The 23,745-nt window shown below is 39.3% G+C and overlaps 2 protein-coding genes and 1 long non-coding RNA gene across 5 annotated transcripts; all 3 read right to left on the bottom strand.

Annotated features, from left to right (window-relative positions):
* Positions 1-70: 70 nt before the first annotated feature.
* On the bottom strand, positions 71-1,759 carry LOC149106370 (Golgi-associated plant pathogenesis-related protein 1-like). The gene is made up of 2 exons (XM_089298865.1): positions 1,572-1,759; positions 71-511 (listed from the first exon to the last, which is right to left on the bottom strand). The coding sequence occupies exons 1-2, from the start codon at positions 1,742-1,744 to the stop codon at positions 241-243; spliced, it is 444 nt and encodes a 147-aa protein (XP_089154991.1). The 5' UTR covers positions 1,745-1,759; the 3' UTR covers positions 71-240.
* A 2,234-nt stretch (positions 1,760-3,993) lies between these two features.
* Positions 3,994-5,603, bottom strand: LOC149106371 (uncharacterized). Of its 2 annotated transcripts, XR_016210049.1 has the most exons (3): positions 5,505-5,603; positions 5,288-5,348; positions 3,994-4,626 (listed from the first exon to the last, which is right to left on the bottom strand). It is a non-coding gene; the product is annotated as an uncharacterized LOC149106371 (long non-coding RNA). The 2 variants fall into 2 exon arrangements; XR_016210050.1 differs by lacking the exon at positions 5,288-5,348 and having other exon boundaries at positions 4,444-4,626.
* A 7,846-nt stretch (positions 5,604-13,449) lies between these two features.
* Positions 13,450-23,724, bottom strand: LOC110051696 (uncharacterized). Of its 2 annotated transcripts, none has more exons than XM_089298581.1 (6): positions 23,340-23,724; positions 22,698-22,761; positions 22,576-22,614; positions 20,349-20,912; positions 17,755-17,998; positions 13,450-13,953 (listed from the first exon to the last, which is right to left on the bottom strand). In XM_089298581.1, the coding sequence occupies exons 2-6, from the start codon at positions 22,744-22,746 to the stop codon at positions 13,524-13,526; spliced, it is 1,326 nt and encodes a 441-aa protein (XP_089154707.1). In that variant the 5' UTR covers positions 22,747-22,761; positions 23,340-23,724; the 3' UTR covers positions 13,450-13,523. The 2 variants fall into 2 exon arrangements, with proteins under 2 accessions (XP_089154707.1, XP_089154706.1); XM_089298580.1 differs by having other exon boundaries at positions 22,576-22,620.
* Positions 23,725-23,745: the final 21 nt, after the last annotated feature.

Here is a 23,745-nt window from a genome sequence, read left to right on the forward strand (position 1 = left end):
CTGTCGAATTCCTTGATAACAAGGGCAAACAGTAAGATACTTTCAGCAATAAGAAAATGCCAAAACTCAGTTTTAGTTGAATTTTTTGTTTTTATTCAGCGTTATCACAGATATTGCACCCATGTTATTGCATTCCCACTGTTAAACCATTCCCCTTACGTATATATAGCATTAATCCAAGGGAAAGCGCATTACTATTGCTTGAAAGCTTATTATCAGTTTGTTGACTCTCACTCTTTATTAAGACCGTATTGTGTCGCAGTAAGTAGAGTTAAAGTAACCCTTCGGCACATTTTCCTTAAAACTCCCCAGCATGTTCCCCGCTGATTTATATCTTCCGACAATGTAAGCACACCTTTGGCCACCTTGTTCTACTTCCGCGCGTCCAATGCCAAGAACCGTGCTTTCTTTCCACACCACTTGTGTAAAATGGCCTGTCCCGGATATGCTACTTCCTTTGTCACTTGTGGCACTTGTGAAGTTGTATCCTGGATCACACACCTCGTTGTACCTTAAAATGGATTACTTGTTGAAAACAACCTGTCCTGGAACTAAATATACTATAACTGTAATAATGATTTGTATTGAGAATAAAGGTTGTTGTTGTTAATGTGCAGAATCTATCTGCTTAATTAATATCTCCTTATATGTATCTTGTTCCTCACACTTAAATACAATATATACATAAATCATATGGGTGCTACTTTGACTGAGCTCTGTTTGCTGGGTATATAATAAAACTCAGCACTCCCAAGTGGGATTTATTGGCCACAGGTGTGGCCGTTTATTTTTATAGCAAGCTTAGAAAGCTTAAATTACAAACATACCAAAGTATCCGCCCGGCAAAGGTGAGGGAAAAACCGCCAGCTAATGCAGAAAGTTAAGAAAATAGGGGGAGTGGAGGGAGGGAAAATTCCCTTCACTTGCTGAGAATGCAGCACAAAAGAGAAGGTGGACCACACTTAGCGATATCTATATCCCGGATGACAGAAACTCCCCAACCAAGTACTGGGTCAAGTTATCATCTATTCTGGTAAAATAAATTCACTTTAATTTTACAACGCTTTAACCAGAAGAAAATGGTCTAATCAAACTCTTCAGCATCAAACGCAGTTCTCCCGATTACACAAAGGTGAAAGAAATGAAAAAAAAAAAAAAAAAAATTAAAGAAACTGTTGGCTGGGTCGGTGGGTGAGTGAAAAACTTGGCTGAACAAACCGATTCCATGTTGCCGTATGTTTGTTCAGTAACTGGATCACAGATGACGTGCACTTAACAAATAGATTCCATGTTGTCGTGTGTCTGTTCAGTAATAGATCGGTCGCACACTCGCCTTATGTGCCACATTTTAATTTTTACAACAAATTTGACGTCCGATGTCTGTGATCTATTACTGAACAGACGCACGGCAGCATTTGATCGTAAGTAAGAGCCAATCAAAAGGTAAGTATACGTTATTTCTTATAACAGGAAAACAGCACACCAGACTCTCTCGGTTATGTTTTCAGTCACAGCAACCCATAACCTGACGTTGGTCAAGCATTGAACTAAGCTAAAGAAATAATTCTCACCAGTTTGTCACGGCTTCTTCCATGGCTTGTGCCTTGTTGGTAGAACATCCCCTGGAAAGGTTTTCGCCTTGTCCAAGTCGTTCCTGTTGTGAAGAATGCGCGAGAGTCCCCTTCTCAGCGAGCTTATGGGCGAATGCTCCAGCCTCATCACACATTTTTCTGTCCAGTGTCATTAAAGGAACTTGGTGTACTTTTCGGAACATATTATGCTTTGCTAAACCTGTTTGTTCTTCCTTGGTGAACTCTTCTTCTGCTGAGGAAACAAGAGAGCAGAAAAGTGAAAACTGAAGCCCACCGAACTCATTTGCGTCTATAAATCGGTAAAAAGTGAGGAAAAATGAAGGAGATAATCTCTCTAGGTCTTAAATATTTCACATTTATTCCACACATAAGCAAGAAACAGGCATGTTGTCTAGTGATATTTTTTCGTTCGGAAAATCACTTGTGTATTAGCTTTTTTTTTCTTGCATTTGCAGGAGGGTCTGGAGAAGGGGGGGGGGGGGGGGGGGAGGGGGGATCCTGATTCCACATTCCCGCTCCTTTTTCACGAGAATCGCGCATCCCGCACATTTTTCATCACTACCCCGAATCCCGTTTTTCTTTCCCAGAAAAAATACATTGAAAAGTCTAATTTCCACAGAACCTAATAAATTTAAGCTGTAGATTGGCCCTTTCGATTGATATTTTGAATTTACGCGTGTTTTTTAAAGGCTCCTGCAGAAAAGAAGTAGCTTTTTGTACCTTATAGCAATCATGACCTCGGGTTTTCTCCGAGGCATTTACTCTCAGCGATTTCTGCTAACCCAGTGAAGGTTTTTGAGTGCTTCACAAAGTTGAACAGGTCTTTGTGTTCGTCGCCGCTTAGCGGAACATTTAATTTCTCTTTGTGGATCGCCGAGGTTCTGGCGCTTGAACTAGAAGTATCGTCGGTGGCCGCAAGATAATACGAGACCAAAACTCTTACTGTAGCAGAGCTGGTATCACTATTTGCCATATCTGGGGCCATCTAGCGGTTAAGCTGTTGAAAAAATTTCCTCAAGATTACTATAAATGTGAACCTGTGAAGAGACTGAAGAGCCTGAGCAACTGAGCCAATTGAACATCGAATGAATAACTGGTATGCTATTACACCACGTGCACTTTTCTGGCATCTGATTGGAACAAAATACTCTCCGACAGTTTCAGTTAGATAACTATTAACCAGGCACACGCTGTAGTTTGGTTTGAAAGGAGACACCACTTAGCGCTCACCTGGTTGATTCGCTTTGGCCGCTAGAACGTTTATTTGAGTCATGACGATTTCCCGAATTCCCGACAGACAAGCGAAAAAAAATCCCGCATCCCGTGTCCAAATTTTGGCGAGTCCTGCTTCCCGGGGAGCAATCAAATCCCTGATCCCGTCAAGATATTTATCGTTTTCCCGATTCCCGCACCGTATTTTGGTCAAATCCCGGATCCCGAGAATACCCTTCCAGACCCTCTTGCAGCTTAAAGTTCGTATTTCGTAATTAATGTGCCTTCCTATAATAATCATCCCGCTCTTTTAAGAGTGTTTTCACACCGAAACTATGGAATTTTCTTCCAAGCAAAATTACAAGAACTATCATTTGGTCTTTAAAATTGTTACTTTCAACAGGAAATTTACCAAACGAAAAAGTCTTTTTCAATCATTATCCCGTTTGGTTCTTTTGAGAGCTAAATTATGGCATACAGGCTTTGAGTCAGTCAGCCGTACTGTCCCAGATTAGGCTTAAATCTACAGAGAGGCATTTTTGTAGAAGCTTATATGCATTATCATTATGTGACTTGCGATTGTAGCCGATATAAGGCGCGCCCTGATAGGCCAATACTAGGGCATTATTCTCCCGTAATGCCCACGGGCCGATAACAGACCAGCAAAAACCAAGCAAAGTTGAGCCATAAAATAAACTACTTATTAACCTCGAACGTTCGGTGTTTACGGAAAAATCTAAAACCTTGGCCTTGCCGTATTGACCGAGCGATAGCGAGGTCAATACGGCGAGGTCTCGGTCTGAGATAGACCTCACTCTCGGTTAATAAGTAGTTATTAATGGCTTATAAATTCAGCATCGTACAAGTGTCCTCGACTGTGGAATCCTCAATAACATATTCTCGGATCGAATTTCGCGATCACTTTGAGTAACATAGTCTTTGTATGAATTCTATCGATTCTATTGAACAAGTCCTTGGTTAAAACACCCTAAAAGCGTCGTAGTAGTCGATGGTTTGCACGTGACGTCACTAAAATTCGAACTACAAAACTATTGATCGTCCTGGGAGTTTACTTAAATGATGTATAAGAGCAGCTGAAAACTGATATTCATACAAATTTTCGCTCCGAAATGGTTCTTGGTTTTGTGATACACTACGCTTAAATTTTCAAGCTTTTGGCGGCATTTACATGACGGCCTAGAGAGCTGTCATGATAGTTAAAAAAGTGACTTATTTCGGGGAACTTAGCTATCTGAACAGTTCATGTCTTAGAAAAAGTATTGTTTTAATGTTTTAGAGTTCCTCGAAGGATAAATTCACGCTTTTGTAGCAAAACTCAGTGACAGATGTTTCTGTTGGTTTCCGGCCGCCATGTTGGTGCCCGTACGGATGGGCACCAGCATGTCGTCTCCATACAAATCTCTATAAATTTGGGTAAGAAATTTCTCCGCATGTCTCGCATAAGAAAAATTGCTGTGACCAGAATTTTGGCGAGATTCTTTGCATATTTACCTTCTTTCATTTCCCAGATTCTGGACTTTATCTATTGACCGGTTTTGATTTTTATTTTGATCTATTTTGAATTGCGTGCACTGAAAACTAGCAATACCAATTAAATTGAACATTAATTAGGACGTACTTGGCTCCTTGGCTTCCAGACTGGCTTCATCTCCTGCTTCTATTCTCCCTCCTCCCACTTCAGCACCAGGGATCCTTATTCCTAGTCCATCTATCTCAACTTGTATGCTTAACACGTTCTTGGTTTTTCCACCTATGGTTCCAGTACCCGTAATACGTATTCCAGAATCCCTTTCGCCCTTACCTGAAATGGTATAATATTCAAACAAGCTGGACCATCGATATCCGAATAATTAGCATAGTTTGCAGATTTCTCTGACAGTTTTATAATAAACTTTCATCTTTGGAAACATAACTTTCTCGCCTTAATCTATTGTATGGAAGATGCCGCTTCGTATGCCTACCCTGGAGGGTAGCATTTCTCTACGATCCTTACACAAAAATAACAACTGATTGCGAAACCCTCCGAAAATGCAGAACTTGAAACAACAAACTTCTTAACTACTGTTTCTTTCACTTTCAAATACTGTTTCTTAAACTTTAACTTTCTCTGTTCTCATAGGATGAATGGAAAAGTATTCACCTATGGATCGTCGGATCGTCGGTCCAAAAAATCGAATGCAAATGCTTAGAAGTGTGAAAAGGTTTCAAGAGTGGAGCTCAGTCGCAAAACTCTGGAATTATCGACTTGCATTTTAAGCTCTTGAACTATTACAGCGCGTTTCTAATGGACTTGAAGAAAACTAAGGCATTGAATAATATTGCCGTGACATCTCGATGCTGAATAAATTCGGGCCCGTTGTATAACTTCTATGTGACGAGGGAAATATTGATAGTGACTACATGTAGTATGCAAGTTCGTTAATTTTTTGTCTTAGGAATCATTGTTAATGTTTTTCGTTTACCTTCTTGAGTTGCACCAATGACCAGCAAGAAATAAAAGATCCACATATTTGTGTTACAGTGCTAGAGAAGAAAGAAAGAAAGAACAAGAGAAACAAACAAAAACAAAAAAAAGCTCAGATAAACTTGCGCATAGCGTCAGTATTGTATACAACTAAGCTTAACGTGCAGTGATCGTTATTTATACAATAATATCACCCTTAAAAAGATTCAGCTAACCTTCTTCTGTTGATAACTCCACGCTACGTTGACACTCTTCGACTGTCCTCTGTATTTCCTTTAAAATCTTAGTTTAACCCCTCCGCCTATATGTGAGTTTCCTGAGTTAATTGCATGTTAGGAGTTTCAGATAGCTTTACTTGGGGATAAATATTAGCATATTCCGTGATACTGCCTTGCTTGTTTTTCACGATAGTTTAACTTACATTTAAAGTTATTTTAATCGACATCTATCAAGGTATGCGTGTTTCAAAAGTTGTTAGTAACGATATTAACCAAAGAAATTCAAGTTATATTTATTAAAGAGACTTAGAAATCATGTTATTGGCTACACTGAGAAACTGTTCATTGCATTGTAAACAATACAAAGCGGTCGGTCTTTCAGGTAATCCTGATCAACATGAGATATATTTTTCCTGTGATATCGGAAGTAGATTCTTAGATTCCGTAGAACCTTGTAAAGTGCGTCTTTGAGAAGTTATCGCTCTTCAGCTAAGAAGTTGGAAACAAGATGGATATAGATAAACTCTAGTTTGCTTTATTGTCGCTTCTTTTGAGATCATGGTTACGATCATGACTTCATGATTGATTTTTTTTTCACTGCAGAGATGCCTCTTTAAACTGACTCGATATGTGCTATGAAAATTAAACGCTTTTGCGTCACCAAACTGGGTGTTTTGTATATTTTAACTAAATACTAACCACTCGATACCTAATGGCCTCAAGCACAAAACGGATTTCGTGTTATAGTTTTGAGCAAAATAAAACCTTATTTTTAGATTTCGGCTTCCATGACGAGAAAATTTTCAAAGCTCATGACACTTATTACTAACATTAATTAACATTTTACAAATTTACTTCAGTAACCTCACCAGAGCAGGCCATGCAATTACGGCTTACGCTCATGTTACGCTCATGTTTTTTAAGGGGTCACCGTTTTCTGTGAAAAGGAAAAAGTGTTTCCAAAACGATTCCTAATGGTGCTTGAATCAGTATATAATATATAAAATAGTACTTCATTTCAGTTTACATAAATTTAAATGTATTTTAATTAAGACTTTTTTCAACAATAGTAACCCTCACCAGAAAACAAAGAAATCACTTTCACAACGTTTTAACTGAAATGTTCAATTTTACAAATGCACAAGTTTTCGTTGGGCTTTTGCAAAATTCCTAATCTAACATTTTTACTTTTGTAATTCAAATTGCTTCAAATCTTCAAATCAGAGTAATGCTGCAAATTTTCCACCCTAAATTTGACGAAACTTCAAGCTTTAGTAATGCTCGTAAATTTAAGTCATTTCCGCTTCGCAAGTCTTAATAATATACCCTTAATAATACATCCTTCGCAAATTTCACCAATTTGTTTCGTGGTTACTTTACGTCCTAGAAAGCCACTCCTTGTATTGTAGATTATTCACACTGTAATTGAACAACTTTTTATCATCACTTGGCAAATTGTATAAATTTTTTTTTCAGTCATTATTTAACAAATAAAGAAGCCTCGACTGTGCTCTATTCTGTTGTAAAGCACGCAGGAAGAGGTAGAGCACGAAGGAAATGTAGGGGGAAACACGAGACGGAGTCGAGCGTTCCCTACTTCCTGAGTACTCTACCGCCTCGTAAGTGCTTTACAGCAGAACTGCGCACAGTCGAGGCTTCTTTTCTTGTTTTATGATAAAGAATCCATTGATTTCCCTGTGGCGTTTGTCTGAGTCACAGGAGAAATTTAATTTGGGACAAATTTTTGTCAAAATTCCGAAGCAAAAATTTGAAAGCCAGCTTACCGTTATCAACACGTGCATCTGTTCTTTGATAAAGCACGCTGTTTCAGCAAATCAGAGTGCACACCATGTGGAAACTTTATTATAACTCATACACGATGAACCTGGCCAATATAAATATGTTATGCGATGCAAATGGGACAAATGCAGTTTGCTGAATACCTCTTTAGTTGTTTAGTTCAAAGCAATGTGGATGTGTCTTTCTTTCATGTATAACTGAAACTAAAGAGGACTACTGAAATGATATGTTTTCCCCTTTGCACTTGGACAGAAGTATTTTCCTAGATTCTTTTAACGACTCTTTCGGCAATGACTACCATAAATTCACGTCTGGTGAGGAAACTATAACATTTGATCATGCGAACTGCGCTGTCGACTCGTTTTTCGATCGAAGCTTAAAGGTCAAATGCAACGAAATTTGGCCTAGTTTGATTATAACTTAAAATAAAAGATACTAATCCAAATAATCATAATCCGAAATTTTACCTGATTTAGTCAAAAAGCCGCCGAGATATTAGACCTTGAAAACAACTATTTTTCTTCGCTTTACAAACGGAACGGTTCGTGGAAACTTCGGACAATTGTCGGAACTGGATTTTGTGACGTCATAATTGGTGAGCTCCCGTTCAGAACAACAAAGTATTAGGGCAAATATGAGTGTTTTGTGCAGCGTTAATTGTAGCAATCATTCGAAAATCTGTGGTATGAGCCTGTTCACACCCCTTTAAAGGATAAGAAGCGATGTAGGGAACTGTTTCATCTAGTTTCATCTCATCTTCGCGCTACCAGCAAACATTTCCGCAGAAACCTCGAAGCGGTATCTTTCGTAATCGCTAAGCAGAATAACTAGCGGACCAAAGAGTAACTTTATTTGTTTAAGAGTAACTTTATTTATTTGAAACGGAAAGCCATTTTGTTTTTCTTCGGCTACTCGGAGGTGAATAGTACTTGGCTAATCACCTCCGAGCTAGCCAATCAGCATGCGCGAAAAGTACTATTCACTTGTGTGGTATGTACTAATTCACAATTATTCACCAAAGTGGAGGTAAATATCCACCACTTTCACCGACACTGAACAGACCAAAGATTAACTTTATTTGTGACAATATACCGACAATGCGAAACGAGAAGCCATTTTGTTTTTCTTCGGCTGCTCGGAGGTGAATAGTACTTCACAATCTCATTTTCTAAACTTAGTCTAGTTGAAATAAAAAAAGGAACTAGAAAAGTGTGATTTTGTCATTTAACATGATTTCACGCCATCGGGATTTGTAAATAATTAACAATTATTCACCGAAGTGGAGGTCCATCACTTTCATGGACACTGAGGTGAATAATTGTTTTAGTATATACCACACAAGCTGAATAATAAGCGGACCAAAACGTTATTTTATGTGTGACAAGCGGTTGAAAATTTTAAAATCTCTCGCGCCGGCTGCTCGGAGGTGAACAGTACTTGTTAATCACCTCCGAGTTAACCAATCAGAGCGCGCAAAAAGCACTATTTACTTGTGTGGTATATACTAAGCTTAATTAAGACTTCGTTGTTTAAAAACGCCTAAATAAATCATTTCGAATTACCAATTTTCTGCAACAACATTGTTATTAGTTGAACAAAATATAATCATACTTTTTACAAGAGTATTGAGGATTTTTTTCGGTCGTAACTTCAGTGCTGGGATGAAGTGTCAGGTTGGTTTCAGTGCATCCCATGTTAAGGAAGAGGGATGGGGATACTAGCCTGGAAAGTGGAGTTAGATTCCTGAAGGAGAGTAATGTCAGCGTGACTCGAGCTTTGAGTGATAACTGAAAGATACCATCCTAAAGCAGACATACAAATTAAACCCATAAATGGTATCCAATGCTTTTATCCAGGATTTCATAACTGACAGGCCTAAACCAAGAACAAAGTACGACTATATTCTCTTACCTCTGACTTGCAACCCTTAGTGATACTTTGTTGAGTGAAGAAGACAAGGCATTTCACCCGAAACACCCTTAGTCAAGGCCGTAGCTACTGTAAGGCAAACCGAGCCACTTGCCTCAGCCATTTTTTTCGTTTCTGTTGTTTCTTTTTTGAAGGCGAAGTAAAACACTGCTAAATATCTAGGAAGAGAATTTTATTGTGGACATTGCCTCGGTCATATTTTTTCCTGGCTATTGCCCTGTAAGTTATGCTATAATGTTGTGGGAATTTTCATTGTTCATCAGCGTGCTGATAAATAAACTTTTTGCTGGAAAGATGGATTGAATGCAACAATCACAAGCCCCCTTGCATGATATAAATGGTACTTCTTGATGAAGACTAGCAGTGAGCAGTTGTTGTGTTGTGATCTATAACTCTAGTGACCTCACCATGAGACAAATGATAATGTCACAATTCACATCTTTTTACTATGCAAAAAGAGACAACAAGCATCACAGGGCTTTCACATGAGATTTCCTCCACTGTGAGTTTGCAATAAATTTATCAAGGTCACTAACCTCTTTTTGAATCCTAAAAGAGCTATTTATTTCTCTTTGAGAATGTCTAGTTGAAACTGAAGAAATAACTTATCTGTCTGGATTTGTATGTTCTTGTATGAAACATGTTGAGGTGGGTGTGCCATAATTATCCCGACAGGTGCCAATGGGTTAATTCATATCTGTTCTGTCAGAATATTTTTTGTTTTGAACATCTCTCATGTTTCTAATTGAGGCCAGAGTGCTTACTTGGAAACCAAAACAAGGATCTTTACATTCAGTACATGCACTGTATGTCATTTAATTTATAAATAGTAAAGTTTAATTGATGTTTAGCTGTTGTGGTGTGAATAGCCATAGGAAGCTACATGTATAATGCTTCATTGAGCAAGTAAGTTAGTAATTTATCAAAATACACGGACACATTTTAAATGGGTAGGTAAGCGCTTATAAATGCAGGGAATAATATCACAAAGGATGAATAAAAGCAATTTAAATATATAATCCTACAATATTGGTCATTGTGGGAGGTGCAGTAGCCTCATGGTTAGTGCGCTCGACTCAGGAGCAAACGGTCCGGGTTCGAGCCCTGTCCGGGGACATTGTGTTGTGTTTGTGGGCACTCTACTCTCACAGTGCCTCTCTCCACCCAGGTGTATGAATGGGTACTGGTGAGTTTAATGCTGGGGGGTAAGCCTGCGGTGGACTAGCATCCCATCCAGGGGGGAGTAGAAATACTCCAGGTCGCTTTATGGTACCGAAACCGGGATAAGCTCCAGCCTGGTGGGCCACTCGGCTCGTATGTAGACTTTACCTTTTACCTCCCTAACAATCATACTGTTGAATTCCATCCATTTACAACTGATACATTTTCAACAAATTTACTTCTTTGTTAGGAAAATAGTATTCGAGATTCCAGTAATGTTATATTTTAATTTTATTTGATTTTCCTTCAAAATGTCAATGTTAATTCCCTGACACGAAATAAAATTACCCAACCTTGATGAACTAATTTTCCCTAGAACTTTTCTGACCTGTGAAAACCCTACAACCCATAGCATTCTAACGACGAAAAAGCAACTACATGTTATGTAAAACGACAAAAACAAGATGAGCTTAAACGTTAAACGTTCGCCCAAAACAACTATCAGCAAGTGCTTACATCAGGTGAGCTGATCAACTTTTCCTACTGACAGAAAGAAAGTTGTAAACATCATTTTTTGCAAAATAAAACAAGACAAAGACTCGAAGATGAACTTTATTCGTTAATTTATTACTAATCTTTGAACAGCAGTTTTCAACATATTCAGAAAGGCTCACCAATCCATGTGGTCGATTCTTTCGTTGTTGATATCATGATGCCATCTTGTTCACTCGACGAGTCTGATCCACTTAAGTTTGTATCGACTGAATCGTTGCCTGATTCCCATGGTTCGAACTTACACGGCCGTATTTGGACATTTCCAAATAAGACATCAGGATCTTGATCTATTTCATATATCGGCAAGTCAATAAACGCCAGGAAATCCTTGAAACAAATTCAGTAATTTCAAGTAAATTATTTGGTTGCGAAAATGAGCTCGCCAAATATGACGTCACAAATACCTATAATTTCATTTCCACTCCAAGCGCGGCCATTTCTGGTTCGTTTTCGTGAAGCTCTCGGAAATCGTCGGACTTTCTTGTCTTGGGCGCCACAGTTCACACAAAACTTATTTTTAAGAGTTGATTCTGCTTCATGTTGGTATAACTGACTTTTTTATAAAGGTTTTACGACAAAAGAAAAACTGTCAAAATTTCGTTGCATTTTGACCTTTAATATACTTAACATTCACCCTCTTTACTGATACGTTTTATAAGATTTACACCAAGCCGGATGTTTCAAGGTGATTTTTGCCGTAACAGAGATAGACAATCAGAACATAGCTTATAGTTTATTCTTTCCCCGAAAGCCGTAAATTGTCTTGTCCAACGTGTAATGAAAAGTAACTTCGTTAAAGGGAGTTCGATGCATACGGTCAGACGTCTCACGCGCCGCCGTGGGTCATTTTTTTTTTTTTTTTCAATCTCTAGAGCTCATTTTCTTAGTTTTACTCCAGTTTGCTTGCAAACAGGCTTATGGGCACTAGAAAAGGCTACCATTGCCTATCTATGCAGTCGAAACTGCGGTAAATTTATATTAAATAAGAAACATTCTTGTATGTTAAGTGTGCTCGACTCCGGATCGCGCGGTCCGGGTTCGATTACTAACCTGTGACATTGTGTTGTGTTCTTGGGCAAGAAAATTTACTCTCAAATTCCCACTCTGCGTCCAGGTGTATAAATGGGTACCGACGAATTTAATGCTGGACTAGCATCCCATCCAGCGAGAGGGGAGGGGCGGGGGGGGGGGGGGCGTCAGTACTCCTAGCCTCTCCTCGCTAAGGAAACGGGGATAAGCTCCGGGCTGATGGGCCATGCACTTGGCTTGTATGCAGACTTTGCCTTTTACCTCGCATTAATTTCCATTTCCCACTTCAAAAGAAAACGTGAACAAAGTCATGAAAAAGAAGGGAACTGCAAACTACAGGTGCGCCGACAAGTGTAAAAAATAAGTTTAAATCTAACATTAAGAGGTGTACAATCATCACTTAGCCAATTTCTAGCTTCATATGGGCCATTGAAAAGGTCGTGACTGAAAAGTGGACCTAAATCATATAAACGCTTGCTGGACCCAACCTAAAGAAAGAAACAGGTATTGCTCTCATTGCATAACTGTCTTAGTTAATGATAAGGCTATGTGCTTGACCGCTCTTTCAGTGCTGTAAGACGACATAAGACCGGCGCTATGAACTAACCTTTCCACCTGTCCGGTGAGAGATGCCTGCTTAGCGTGCTTCAGGGCTTAGACAAGTTGTTAAGGTCCTACCTTAGTGGGGTGGGAAAATGCGTATGGATGTTAAGTTTTTAATGGAATTTTCCCTACTGTTTGGTGGTTTCTTAAAGGTCTATTAATGTGTAGCACTGTTTTTCAGGTCTAGGGTCACGAGGCGAAGCCGAGTAATCTTGCACTTTGGTGAGCTGCCAGGTTAAAAAAATGACTTCAAAACAAGTCTCGAACAAGCGTCATTGAATAGTCTTCAATACAATCGCCCTTTTTTGAAAGTTGGAAAAAAATTATCTCGCACATTTTTTCCTGCCGTAATGAAGGGGATAACATGCCACTCCTATTATTTATTCACAATGAAAGCATAGACCACATTAAAGGAGCTAAGCCACGATTTGTGCATCTTGAAATGTTTAGCCTAAATTCATCAAGTTCGTCGTTTGTAATCCGTGTTAGTCTTCTTCATCCTTAATCCTTGGTTCTTTTATGTTATCTCTGTAAACTGCTATTTTCAGTAGTGAAAATAACTCATAATGCCGTGACTGAGCTCAATTAACCGTGTTATAACGCTGGTGGAAGACTTTCCGGTTGGCTGTTTACAATTTCTTAAATTCTTTAGGAGCAAACTCAGTTAGTGTGCACGAAGAAGGGATGGACGATTAAAATCAAGACATTGAAATCTAAACTCTAGTGCCATAAACCACTCGGCAACATCGCTTTACAGTATCTGCAAAGCAGATCTTTATTTGAAGCTTATATCGTCCCAACTCACTGAGCACTTTAGGGTTAAAACAGCGTGAACGAGAACGCAAAAATCAGAAAACTACACAACTTATAGCTTGGTAGTTTTTATTTCATTTCAGGTAGACTGCATTTATTGGCAGATTTAATAGTTTCGACAGAACATCATTGTTTATCTTTTTGGTTACTGAGGATAGATTTCTTCTTGCCGTTTAAAAGCTCAACTTGCTGACCTGAGAACACAGCAGGCTCAGTTTTCTCACTCGGGACATCTACTGCTGACATTGGTGAGTTGACGATCACGGGTCGACCTTGATCGTCAAAGAACTTTCTTCCTCTCTTGCTGACAGTCGCGCAGTAACTGCCAGCATCAAAGCTACCCTTTATCACATTTTCTTGAAACTTTCCCCCCATGTTCCCTGCTGGTTTATATCTTCCGACGATATATGCACACTTCATGCCATTTTGTTGCGCTTCCGCTCGTCCCATACCAAGATCCGTACTTTCTTTCCACACCACTTGGGTAAAATGACCTGTTCTTGAACTAAAACCGCCGTTGTTGAAATCGTAGCCTGGATCACAGACCTCGTTATACCTGACAAAATTAAATGTCACAGTTACGCTCCAGCTAGTGCACAAGCCATTGGACTGAGTAGATAAAAGTAGATAACAAGTGAATATGTGAAAGATATTTGAACTGCGAAGAAAGATATGAAGACATGATTGATCATCGCATTTATACACACAACGTAAGAGGTTGTGAAATTAAATCAGAAATAAAACATTTAGTGCCCAACTTGTTGTCGCTGTGCTATAAAAGAATTACTTCATGCTTTTAGTTGTGCGTATATCGAGTTATGGATGTACTTGGGAAGTTTAGAGAGCACTCAGGAAGCTAGAGGACCAAGAGTTGCTCTCGGCTGCGCCACGAGCAGACGCGCTCCCCAGACTTCCCGCGTGCATCTATTAAACAATTAGATTATGAGCTCAAGATTTCTATCACGTATAGAAATCGAGAGCGAATAATCTAATTGTTTTAGTATAAATCTACTAGTCGTTCAAAACTTTATCTAAATCCTCTTCACAGGCGCTTCGAAAACGCCAAGAAGCGGCCGTCATTTTGTTAACGAGCGCACACTGCTACGCTGCTTACTATCTATCACAGAATAGATAGTAAGTAGCGTAGCCAATCAGAGAACGGCATTCGTGATAGAACGTTAGTAGATTTATACTAAAACTCGGTATACGCACGCTAAGCATGAACCAATTCTTTGCGAACGAGCGCAGCGAGTGGGTAAAATATTATTTTTACGCGAGAAAATAAAATTTGTATCTTGAAGTTGTCGTGCATTCGTGTAATTATCTTTTTATTGTATAGACATATTGACTGTTTGAACAAACAACAGTGAAAAACGGCAGATGACGTCATCAATAATTAACGAGAATACGGAAAGTATGCCACTAGGGTCCCGGATGTAGTTTCGGGGCGTGTTTAAAACACAAAAGGGCGAAATTGCACTACGGATAAGTGTCAATGTGGGATAAGGGGTCTGTAAGGGCTAGCCCTTACAATTATTGAGAGCTAACCATCGTTGAGTCAGTGATATTTAGACTAACCGGACCACTATTTATGCAAACCTGAGCGCTATTTATGCAAACCTGACGGCTATTTATGCAAACCTGAGCGCTATTTCGGCAAACCCGAGCGCTATTTAGGCAATTTAAACCTGAAAGCTATTTATGCATACCTAAGCGCTATTTAGGCAAACCTGAGCGCTATTTAGGCAAACCTGAGCACTATTTAGGCAAACCTGAGCGCTATTTAGGCAAACCTGAGCGCTATCTAGAAAAAAACTGAGCGCTATTTAAGCAAAGCTGAGCGCTATTTATGCAAACCTGAACACTATCTATGCAAACCTGAGTGCTATTTATGCAAACCTGCGCGCTATTTATGCAAATCTGAGCGCTATTTATGCAAACCTGAGCGCTATTTATGCAAACCTAAGCGCTATTTAGGAAAACCTGAGCGCTATTTATGCAAACCTGAACGCTATTTATGCAAACCTGAGCACTATTTAGGCAAACCTGAGCACTATTTAGGCAAACCTGAGCACTATTTAGGCAAACCTGAGCGCTATTTAGGTAAACCTGAGCGCTATTTAGGCAAACCTGAGTGCTATTTATGCAAACCTGAGCGCTGTTTATGCAAACTTGAGCACTATTGAAACAAACCTAAGAGCTATTTAGACAAACCTGAGCGCTATTTATTCAAACCTGAGCGCTATTTATGCAAACCTGAGCCCTATTTAGGCAAATCTGAGCGCTATTTAGACAAACCTGAGCACTATTTAGGCAAACCTGAGAGCTATTTATGCAAACCTGAGCGCTATTTAGGCAAACCTGAGCGCTAGTTATGCAAATGTGAACACTATTTAGGCAAACCTGAGAGCTTTTTCGACAAACCTGAGCGTTTTTTAGGCAAAACTGAGCGCTATTGATGCAAATCTAAGCGCTAGTTATGCAAATGTGAACACTATTTAGGCAAACCTGAGAGCTTTTTCGACAAACCTGAGCGCTTTTTAGGCAAACCTGAGCGCTATTTAGGCAAACCTGAGCGCTACTGATAAAAATCTAAGCGCTAGTTATGCAAATGTGAACACTATTTAGGCAAACCTGAGAGCTTTTTCGACAAACCTGAGCGCTTTTTAGGCAAACCTGAGCGCTATTTAGGCAAACCTGAGCGCTACTGATAAAAATCTAAGCGCTAGTTATGCAAATGTGAACACTATTTAGGCAAACCTGAGCGCTATTTAGGCAAATCTCAGGGGCACCCAACGACCGTTTTCTCTCTAATGCTGTTAGATGCTGTTTTAGGCTATCTGGAGTACTTTTAAAGCTCTGTAGGTTAATTTTAGGTTGCACTAAAATTTTTTTATCTGTTCGGATATTCTAGGGGAACTTGAGTATTCTCGAATTTATTAGGGCTTTTTTGTCCATTTCCCGAAAACCTTAGGTCTTATCGCCTTTCCGAAAATGATAGCTGACCTTTTTTCGGTACTCAAAACGACATTTTCAACAGTCCGAAAACAACAGACATTAAATTTCTCATATCACGAAAGTTCGAGGTACCAATTCTCTGAAGAAAATCAGAGGGGATTAAAGGCCTTCCGAACAGATAATTTACCGAAACGATCCGTTGGGTGCCCCTGAAATCTGAACGCCTGAGCGCTATTTAGGCAAACCTGAGCGCTATTTAGGCAAACCTGAGCGCTATTTATGCAAACTTAAGCATTATTTATGCAAACTTGAGCAACGGCCTAAAAAAAAACCTCAGTGAGAGCTATTTATGCAAAGCTGGGCGCTATTTATGCAAACCTGAGCGATATTTAGACAAACCTGAGCGCTATTTATGCAAACCTGAGCGCTACTTATGCAAACTTGAGCACTATTTAGGCAAACCTGAGCGCTACTGATGCAAACCTGAGCGCTTGTTATGCAAATGTGAACACTATTTAGGCAAACCTGAGCGCTATCTATGCAAACCTCAGTGCTATTTATGCAAACCTGAGCGCTATTTATGCAAACCTGAGCGCTATTTATGCAAACCTGAGCGCTATTTATGGAAACCTGAGCGCTATTTATGGAAACCTGAGCGCTATTTATGCAAACTTGAGCACTATTAAAACAAACCTGAGAGCTATTTAGGCAAACCTGGGCGCTATTTAGACAAACCTGAGCGCTATTTATGCAAACTTGAGCACTATTTAGGCAAACATGAGAGCTATTTATGCAAACCTGAGCGCTATTTAGGCAAACCTGAGCGCTATTTAGACCAACCTGAGCACTATTTATCCAAACTTGAGCAGTATTTAGGCAAACCTGAGAGCTGTTTATGCAGATCTGAGCGCTATTTAGGCAAACCTGAGCGCTATTTAGGCAAAGCTGAGCGTTATTTAGGCAAACCTGAGAGCTATTTGGCCAAACCTGAGCGCTATTTAGGCAAACCTGAGCGCTGGTTAGGCAAACCTGAGAGCTATTTAGACTAACCTTGGTTCCATTTCGCCATTTCATTTTTTGATTAAACACGCCCGTAGTTTTGTATTAATTTTTAGATTGGTGTATCTTCTAGTAAAAAACTCGTGTTTATACAATAGAGATATTTTCAGGTTATATAGGTACACTGCACAACAACACTGCGCATTACGGACTGCCGATCTTGTACGGAAATAAAGGAATAATAGTTAAGCATTAAACATCGTTTTTGTTTAAGCTTTGTTCTGTATATCGATTAAACATGCGTCCGTGAGGTCTGTTCTGATAAACCACTTGATATGGTTAAACGTGAAAGTATTATAAAGACATAAAAAGAGAGTGTTTATTAATTAAAAATTCTTGCCAGTTTTCCACTGCTGTTTCCATTGCTTGCGCCCCGTTAGTAGAACATCCCATGGAAAGGTTTTCGCCTTGTTCATCTCGTTCCTCTCTTGTGGAGTGCTTCAAACGCCCCATCTGGGCGATTACTTCAGCATATGCTTTAGCCTCATCACACATTTGTCTATCTAGTTTCATCGGAGGAGCTTCGTGTACTGCTCGGAATTCATTATGTTTCAGTAAACCAGTTTGTTCTTCCTCGGTGAACTCTGAAGAGATTAAAAAAACGAAAATTTGAACTCTGAAACTCACGTGCAGAATGAAGATGTTAAGGGGAAGAGACGTTGTTCGTTCCTTTCGCTCAAACCTCTACGACTACCGTGACAGGTACTATCGATTCATTTGAATCTAAGTTCAGAGTCATAGCTCAAGAAGAATGTCTTAATGGGGTTAACCGTTAGCCGTAATAAACGGTAACAGTGTGACAGTTTTTTTTCCACGAAAGCGAGAGTCTCGAGATTTCTTGTCAAGACGTTTTTGTACCTTGTCTTGTTGTTTGGTAGTTAAGGTAAAAGCCGGGAGACGTAGTAATAACTATGTTAGTCTAACATTCTCCTAATGGTCAACATTAACATTCTTCTGATGGTCAAAAATATACTTTACAGTAATCAAAATTTTTCTAGTTTTACTTCATCAAACGATGAAAATTAATTTGTAACTTTTTAAAAAAAGTATCGAAATACAATGATACACATTGTATTGAAATACAATGGTAAGTAATTTCTAAGATTTCTGTTGACATTGTTAACCGTAAAAGCCACCACCCCAATGATACCCTCTAAGAACGTTCAGTTATGACCAGAAAGCCTAATTTTGCGCCCTTTAATTTAAGCATTCTTTAACCAATTTTTGCACATTGATTTCAGTTGGATTATTGTGTTGAGTATAACAAAATGCCATATTGTGACGTTATATTTGATGACGTCACAAAAACAAGTCATGCAGACTTTCTAATTTCATACTTAGTCTACCAAATATATCATTTAAAAGAACATGACAAGGGGACTATTTTACCACAAATCGTTCCTCGCATTATAACAGACATTTCTCAAGTTGAAAAATGTAAAGAAATTTCAGTGTCCTCCACGGAACCATGATGTTCTTCTTAAAATCGTCCCCTTGTTTTTGCTTTTTTTTTCTGACAATTTGGTAATACAGTAGAATCCCCCCCTAAATATAGCCTCCAACGGGCCCTAAAAATTTGGCCGTATTAACGAGGTGGCCGTATTAAAGGGGTAGGTTCAAACCTGATGACTGGTCTAAAATGAGTGACGTCTTAATAAACAGATATAACACGACTGCACTTCTAAACAGTTCTTTAATAAGCATCTTGAATGTGGATATAATTAAAAAAAAAAATGAAAATTGAATCAGTGTATGAAATATTTTACAATGGAAAGATTAACCTAACTGGTTCGAGTGGCCGTATAAACGGGATAAAATTACAGAGGATTAAACAGCTTGGGATTTCACAATGCAACCTCGTTCCCAGGGTCCTCTCCTACTTGGCATCTCTCTCTCTCGCCACGGGGGCCGAGTAGGAGAGGACCCTGGGAATGAGGTTGTTCAGAATGTGGCCCATGTTGGCCGTATCAACGGGGTGGCCGCATTATCGGGGTTTTCTAAAAATTGTGTACTTTTAGATCTTTTAGTCTCCGCCTCTTAAGCAAGATTTCGTTGTTTGAATAACTGATGACGCCACTCATCCTGACGTCACAATGGTCCGGAAAATTCCTGGAAACAATTCCAAATTCAAAAGTTGTTGGATGTCCGACTGATACGAAACAATCAAATGAAATTCTGTAAAATGCCATTGGCCACTGGAAGTTTCCAAAAATTCAAACCAGAAGTTTTAATCGAATGGAAAGAGTCTTGGTGAAATCAAAAAGCGAAAGAGTTACTCCATGCTCACACCATACGTTGCACATTTGCCGAACAGCGAAATCATCCCTTTTAAGATGGGAAGAGACAGAGTTATACTACATTATAATAATTTACCATAAATTCCATTTTCTTTAATGCGCATAATCGTTGCAACCGTTAAGGTGTGACAGGATAATTTTCAATTAAAGGTGGAATCAGCTAGTGCTGTTGCTGATAGAAAATGCATTGTTGACTGCCTTGGGAAATTTAGGAATATAAAGCTTTCGTAAACAGAAATTTCTCTCTGGAAAATGCATGCGTAAGATATTTATTCACGAGTTGTGAATAGTCCCGTTAACCTTGTACGTCAATTCATCACTAGTTAAATGTGATCGTTCACTTCTTGAGGGAGTAGTGATTTTTTCCCAGTGACATTTTATTGTTCGCGTTCCTGATTGGTTGAGGACACACAATACTTTTGCGAGTGTCCGTCAGAAAAACCGGTCGTGCGTAATGATGCAAACTTATAGAAGTTTGGAGAATACTCAAGCAAATAGAGTTGCTCTTAACTGCGCTTCCAGCAACTTCTGTCTTGCTCCACACACTTTCCGCTTGAATCATAACTCGATGGTGGATACTAAAGCATGAATCAGTTGATAAATGCCCAAACAACAATGAAGAATGTAATACTCTCACCTCCAGTCTCTGGACCCCCGATTCCAGCCCCCGGTCCTTCTTCTCCTGGACCCTCTGTTCCCGCTCCCGGACCTTCCTCTTCTGCTCCTGGACCTTCTTCTTCTACTCCCGGACCTCCTGCTCCGGCTCCAGGGCGTCTACCTCCGGTTCCAGGGCGTCTTCCTCCGAATCCTGGACGTCTTCCTCCGAATCCTGGACGTCTTCCTCCGAATCCTGGACGTCTTCCTCCGAATCCTGGACGTCTTCCTCCGAATCCTGGACGTCTTCCTCCGAATCCTGGACGTCTTCCTCCGAATCCTGGACGTCTTCCTCCGGCCCCCGGACGTCTTGCTGCTGCTCCCGGACGTCTTATATCACCCCCTGGTCTTCTTGCTCCAATTCCTGGAGGTCTTACCTCAGCTGGTGGAAATTCCCCAGCCCCTGCCCCGCCCTCTTGTCCTCCTGCTGGCCCTATCTCAACTTGTATTGTTAAAGAAGCCTGACCGTTTTTCCTGATTATTCCATTTCCCGAAAGTTGTATTTGGGAATCCTGGCTGAAGATGCTTCTGGCCACTGTATTCTGACCTGAAATAAAAAGTATTACACCAAAAAAATATAGAATAACTAGAACTCAATAATAGATAATTACATAATTTGCAAAGCTTTTTAAAACCTTTCCTGTATGACCGACATTAAATCTTCAATGTTTTGTTTGATTTGGATCTGTAATAACCTCTAACGTGTCATGCATTGTCGGCTATAAACCTACTTAAACATTTTCCATAATTGGATAAATTGTTTGTTTTGGTTTGATATTGTGGCTATGGTTCTAAAATTTGATAGACGCTTTCTCTGTGTAATCATAACTGACAGTGCGAAAAAAAAATTTTTTTCATCGACAAACTAGACGCTTTGCTGCGTGTACCCAGGCAGTCGTTATACTGAAAAGCACTATATTGCAATTGAGCTAAATGTTTTGCATTTAAAGTCGTACGAAATTCAATCGAATCAATCACGGTGTTTGCGGAGGGGATATTGAAGGTTTACCATTTGCAAGCTATTTTACCTTTTGCATTTCTTGGAATCGATTAATAGCTTATTACTCGTTTGCAGGCCTTTAGGACGTGAAATAAGTCAAGATCTTCATGTCAACCTATAAACGTTTCAGTCTATCTTCGTTAGACTGCAGAGCAGGCGAACTTTTTTGCGTTTCTCAAGCGAGCGAGGTGAGCGCGAGGGATTCACCGTGAGGGGAGGAGCTTTTCTCGTGCTGCGCGCTTTCCTCGCGCTCAGAAAATACGCAAAAAAAAAAAAAAGAGAAACAATGTCTGTTGAAAGGTGCCCACTTATTTGAATCTACCGTTCATCTTACTGTGCAAAACATACGATCTTCACAATAAGTCAGTTTCCCAACAAAGAAACTGATCTTTAGATGGGTATTATTTTATATTATATGTAACGTTCAATAATTTGTTTTCAAACTTCTGTATCTGTCTTTTGTTATTGTTTTTTTTATTTCTCCACTTGACGATTTGAATAATTATATTAGCGTTAAAATACAATGTCGAGTGCAAGGAAAGCAAAAATGGCAAGATAAAGGAAACAAATTAAACTACCACGCGTTTGAAAACTCGTGGGGCTTGTTCTTTCTAAGTTGCTAGCGTCATCAAAAACACGTTGCGGCGGAAGCCCTTTAACAAAAATGTCCGGAGGTGTGTTTTAAAACAAAAGTAAACAAGCATGACGAAAGTGCGATATAATAAACTACCTACTAACCTAGCTTGCTGGGTTGTCTTTGTACGGACCGAGCGAAGCGAGGGTCCGTACTGCCACGCCCTCGCGCCAATATTCCCCAGAACGGCCCTCGCGCTCGGTTAGTAACAGGTGAACAGTTTTTTAAAGACAAACATTTGGGAAAAGCTTTTGATAATCTTCTTCGCATTCGTATTTGCGACGTATCCTGAACGAGGCTGATTAATTTTTAACGGCAAGTAGTTCCACTAAGTGTTGTAAACGCTTTTATACTTAGATATTTTTAGAGGGCTACATGTTCATTAGTTTTATATCTCAGTGAAGTGTCACACTTTTTTGAGTTTGATTGTTTGGCTGATATAGAACTGTTAATAACACGCGATGTTTTGTTGTATCAGATTGAAACGGGGGGCTTGAATGAGATTAGGAGAGTCCTAAGTCTGTTAATTAGTATTTAAAAATTATTGCTGAAAGACTAGGTTACTTATAACCATACCTTCAGGAAATAGTCCTTTTATGACCTGTTGTCGTTTACCTGCAGCTGTGAAGCAATTTAAAACTCAGCGATGCGAGAGAAAAAAATCAGCTCGTTCGTGAATTAAAATTGTTTGACTCTACCTGCTTGAACTGCCACAACGGTCAGCAAGACAAGATAAGAAATCCACATGTTTTTGGCGCAGAACTGAAGAAAAAAAAAACCATGTATGCCATAAGATGGTTCTCTGACATTGACTTGTTTGCATAAAAGAGAAATTCTCATCATTAAACTTCAAACTAAATGAGACTAAATCACTATTGGCACTATGGATTAGTATAGACAAAATGTCAATGCAAACATTTTTATAACAAACACCAACACCACTTCAGTTTTAAGGGAAGCAGCGTCTGGTGTGTTACTGTAATGCAATACGTAATAAAACAGGGTATCCAAACATTTCGATTGCCATTACTAAAGGTCACTGTTTTACTCATTAGTTCCAAATAATTTCTGTGTAATGTTTTTTTTTTCAAAAGAATAATATTTCGTCGACTTGTGAGTTATTTATCCGTTGATTGTGGACGCGAGAGGAAGGGTACACACGTATTCTTGAGTACTTTCTAGTTCATATATAGTTAATAAAATTTGACTAGGTTCCGTTTTCGTTACGGGAGTGGTCATTCGTTTTGAAAGGTTTCCATTAAGAATGAACAAAAATGTATCGTTTTTTGGTAACGATCATGAGCTATTTTGAGTAAAAAAAGTTTTTTTAAGTCACATACCAGATTGTCCTTTACCAGAACGAAGAAAAGACCTTTCTACCTTTCTACCTCTTGTGGCGAACGAAGCACAGAGTAGCGCTGCGTGTTAATATGTAAAAGCGGAACTTTTGCTCAGAGAAAAAACCTTATTGGCTTAAGTTTGAAATCGACCTGTTTTTTTCTAACGCTTGGAAAAACGTTTTCTACGGATCACAGTTTTTGGAGTAGACCCTTGCTGTAAAATATTTAACTCTCTGAAACGTTATCGTTTTGACCACTTCACTGAAGAATGTCGTTTGTCGACTTGTGAAAGGATTAGGTTCGTGTTTCTCTTGAGCAAGGCTCGAGTTTTGCTGAATGCTCGGAAATTGGACTGATTATAAAAGTTATGGTGGGAACCATTCTCGCCACAGGGGAGGTCATGACA

Source organism: Orbicella faveolata, unplaced genomic scaffold (genome assembly GCF_042242905.1).
Source record: "Orbicella faveolata isolate gen_17 unplaced genomic scaffold, um_ofav_v1 contig_3, whole genome shotgun sequence".
Classification (NCBI taxonomy): Eukaryota; Metazoa; Cnidaria; class Anthozoa; order Scleractinia; family Merulinidae; genus Orbicella; species Orbicella faveolata.

Excerpts from the sequence above, each read along its gene's own strand:
- LOC149106370 (XM_089298865.1), bottom strand. The coding sequence starts at position 1,744 with ATGACACTGGACAGAAAAATGTGTGATGAGGCTGGAGCATTCGCCCAT. Across the intron at positions 512-1,571 it reads GAAGAAGCCGTGACAAACTG|GTACAACGAGGTGTGTGATC; the intron begins GTGAGAATTATT and ends ATCCATTTTAAG.
- LOC110051696 (XM_089298580.1), bottom strand. The coding sequence starts at position 22,746 with ATGTGGATTTCTTATCTTGTCTTGCTGACCGTTGTGGCAGTTCAAGCA. Across the intron at positions 20,913-22,575 it reads AAAAGGACTATTTCCTGAAG|GTCAGAATACAGTGGCCAGA; the intron begins GTATGGTTATAA and ends TTTTTATTTCAG. Across the intron at positions 17,999-20,348 it reads CGGGGGTCCAGAGACTGGAG|AGTTCACCGAGGAAGAACAA; the intron begins GTGAGAGTATTA and ends TAATCTCTTCAG.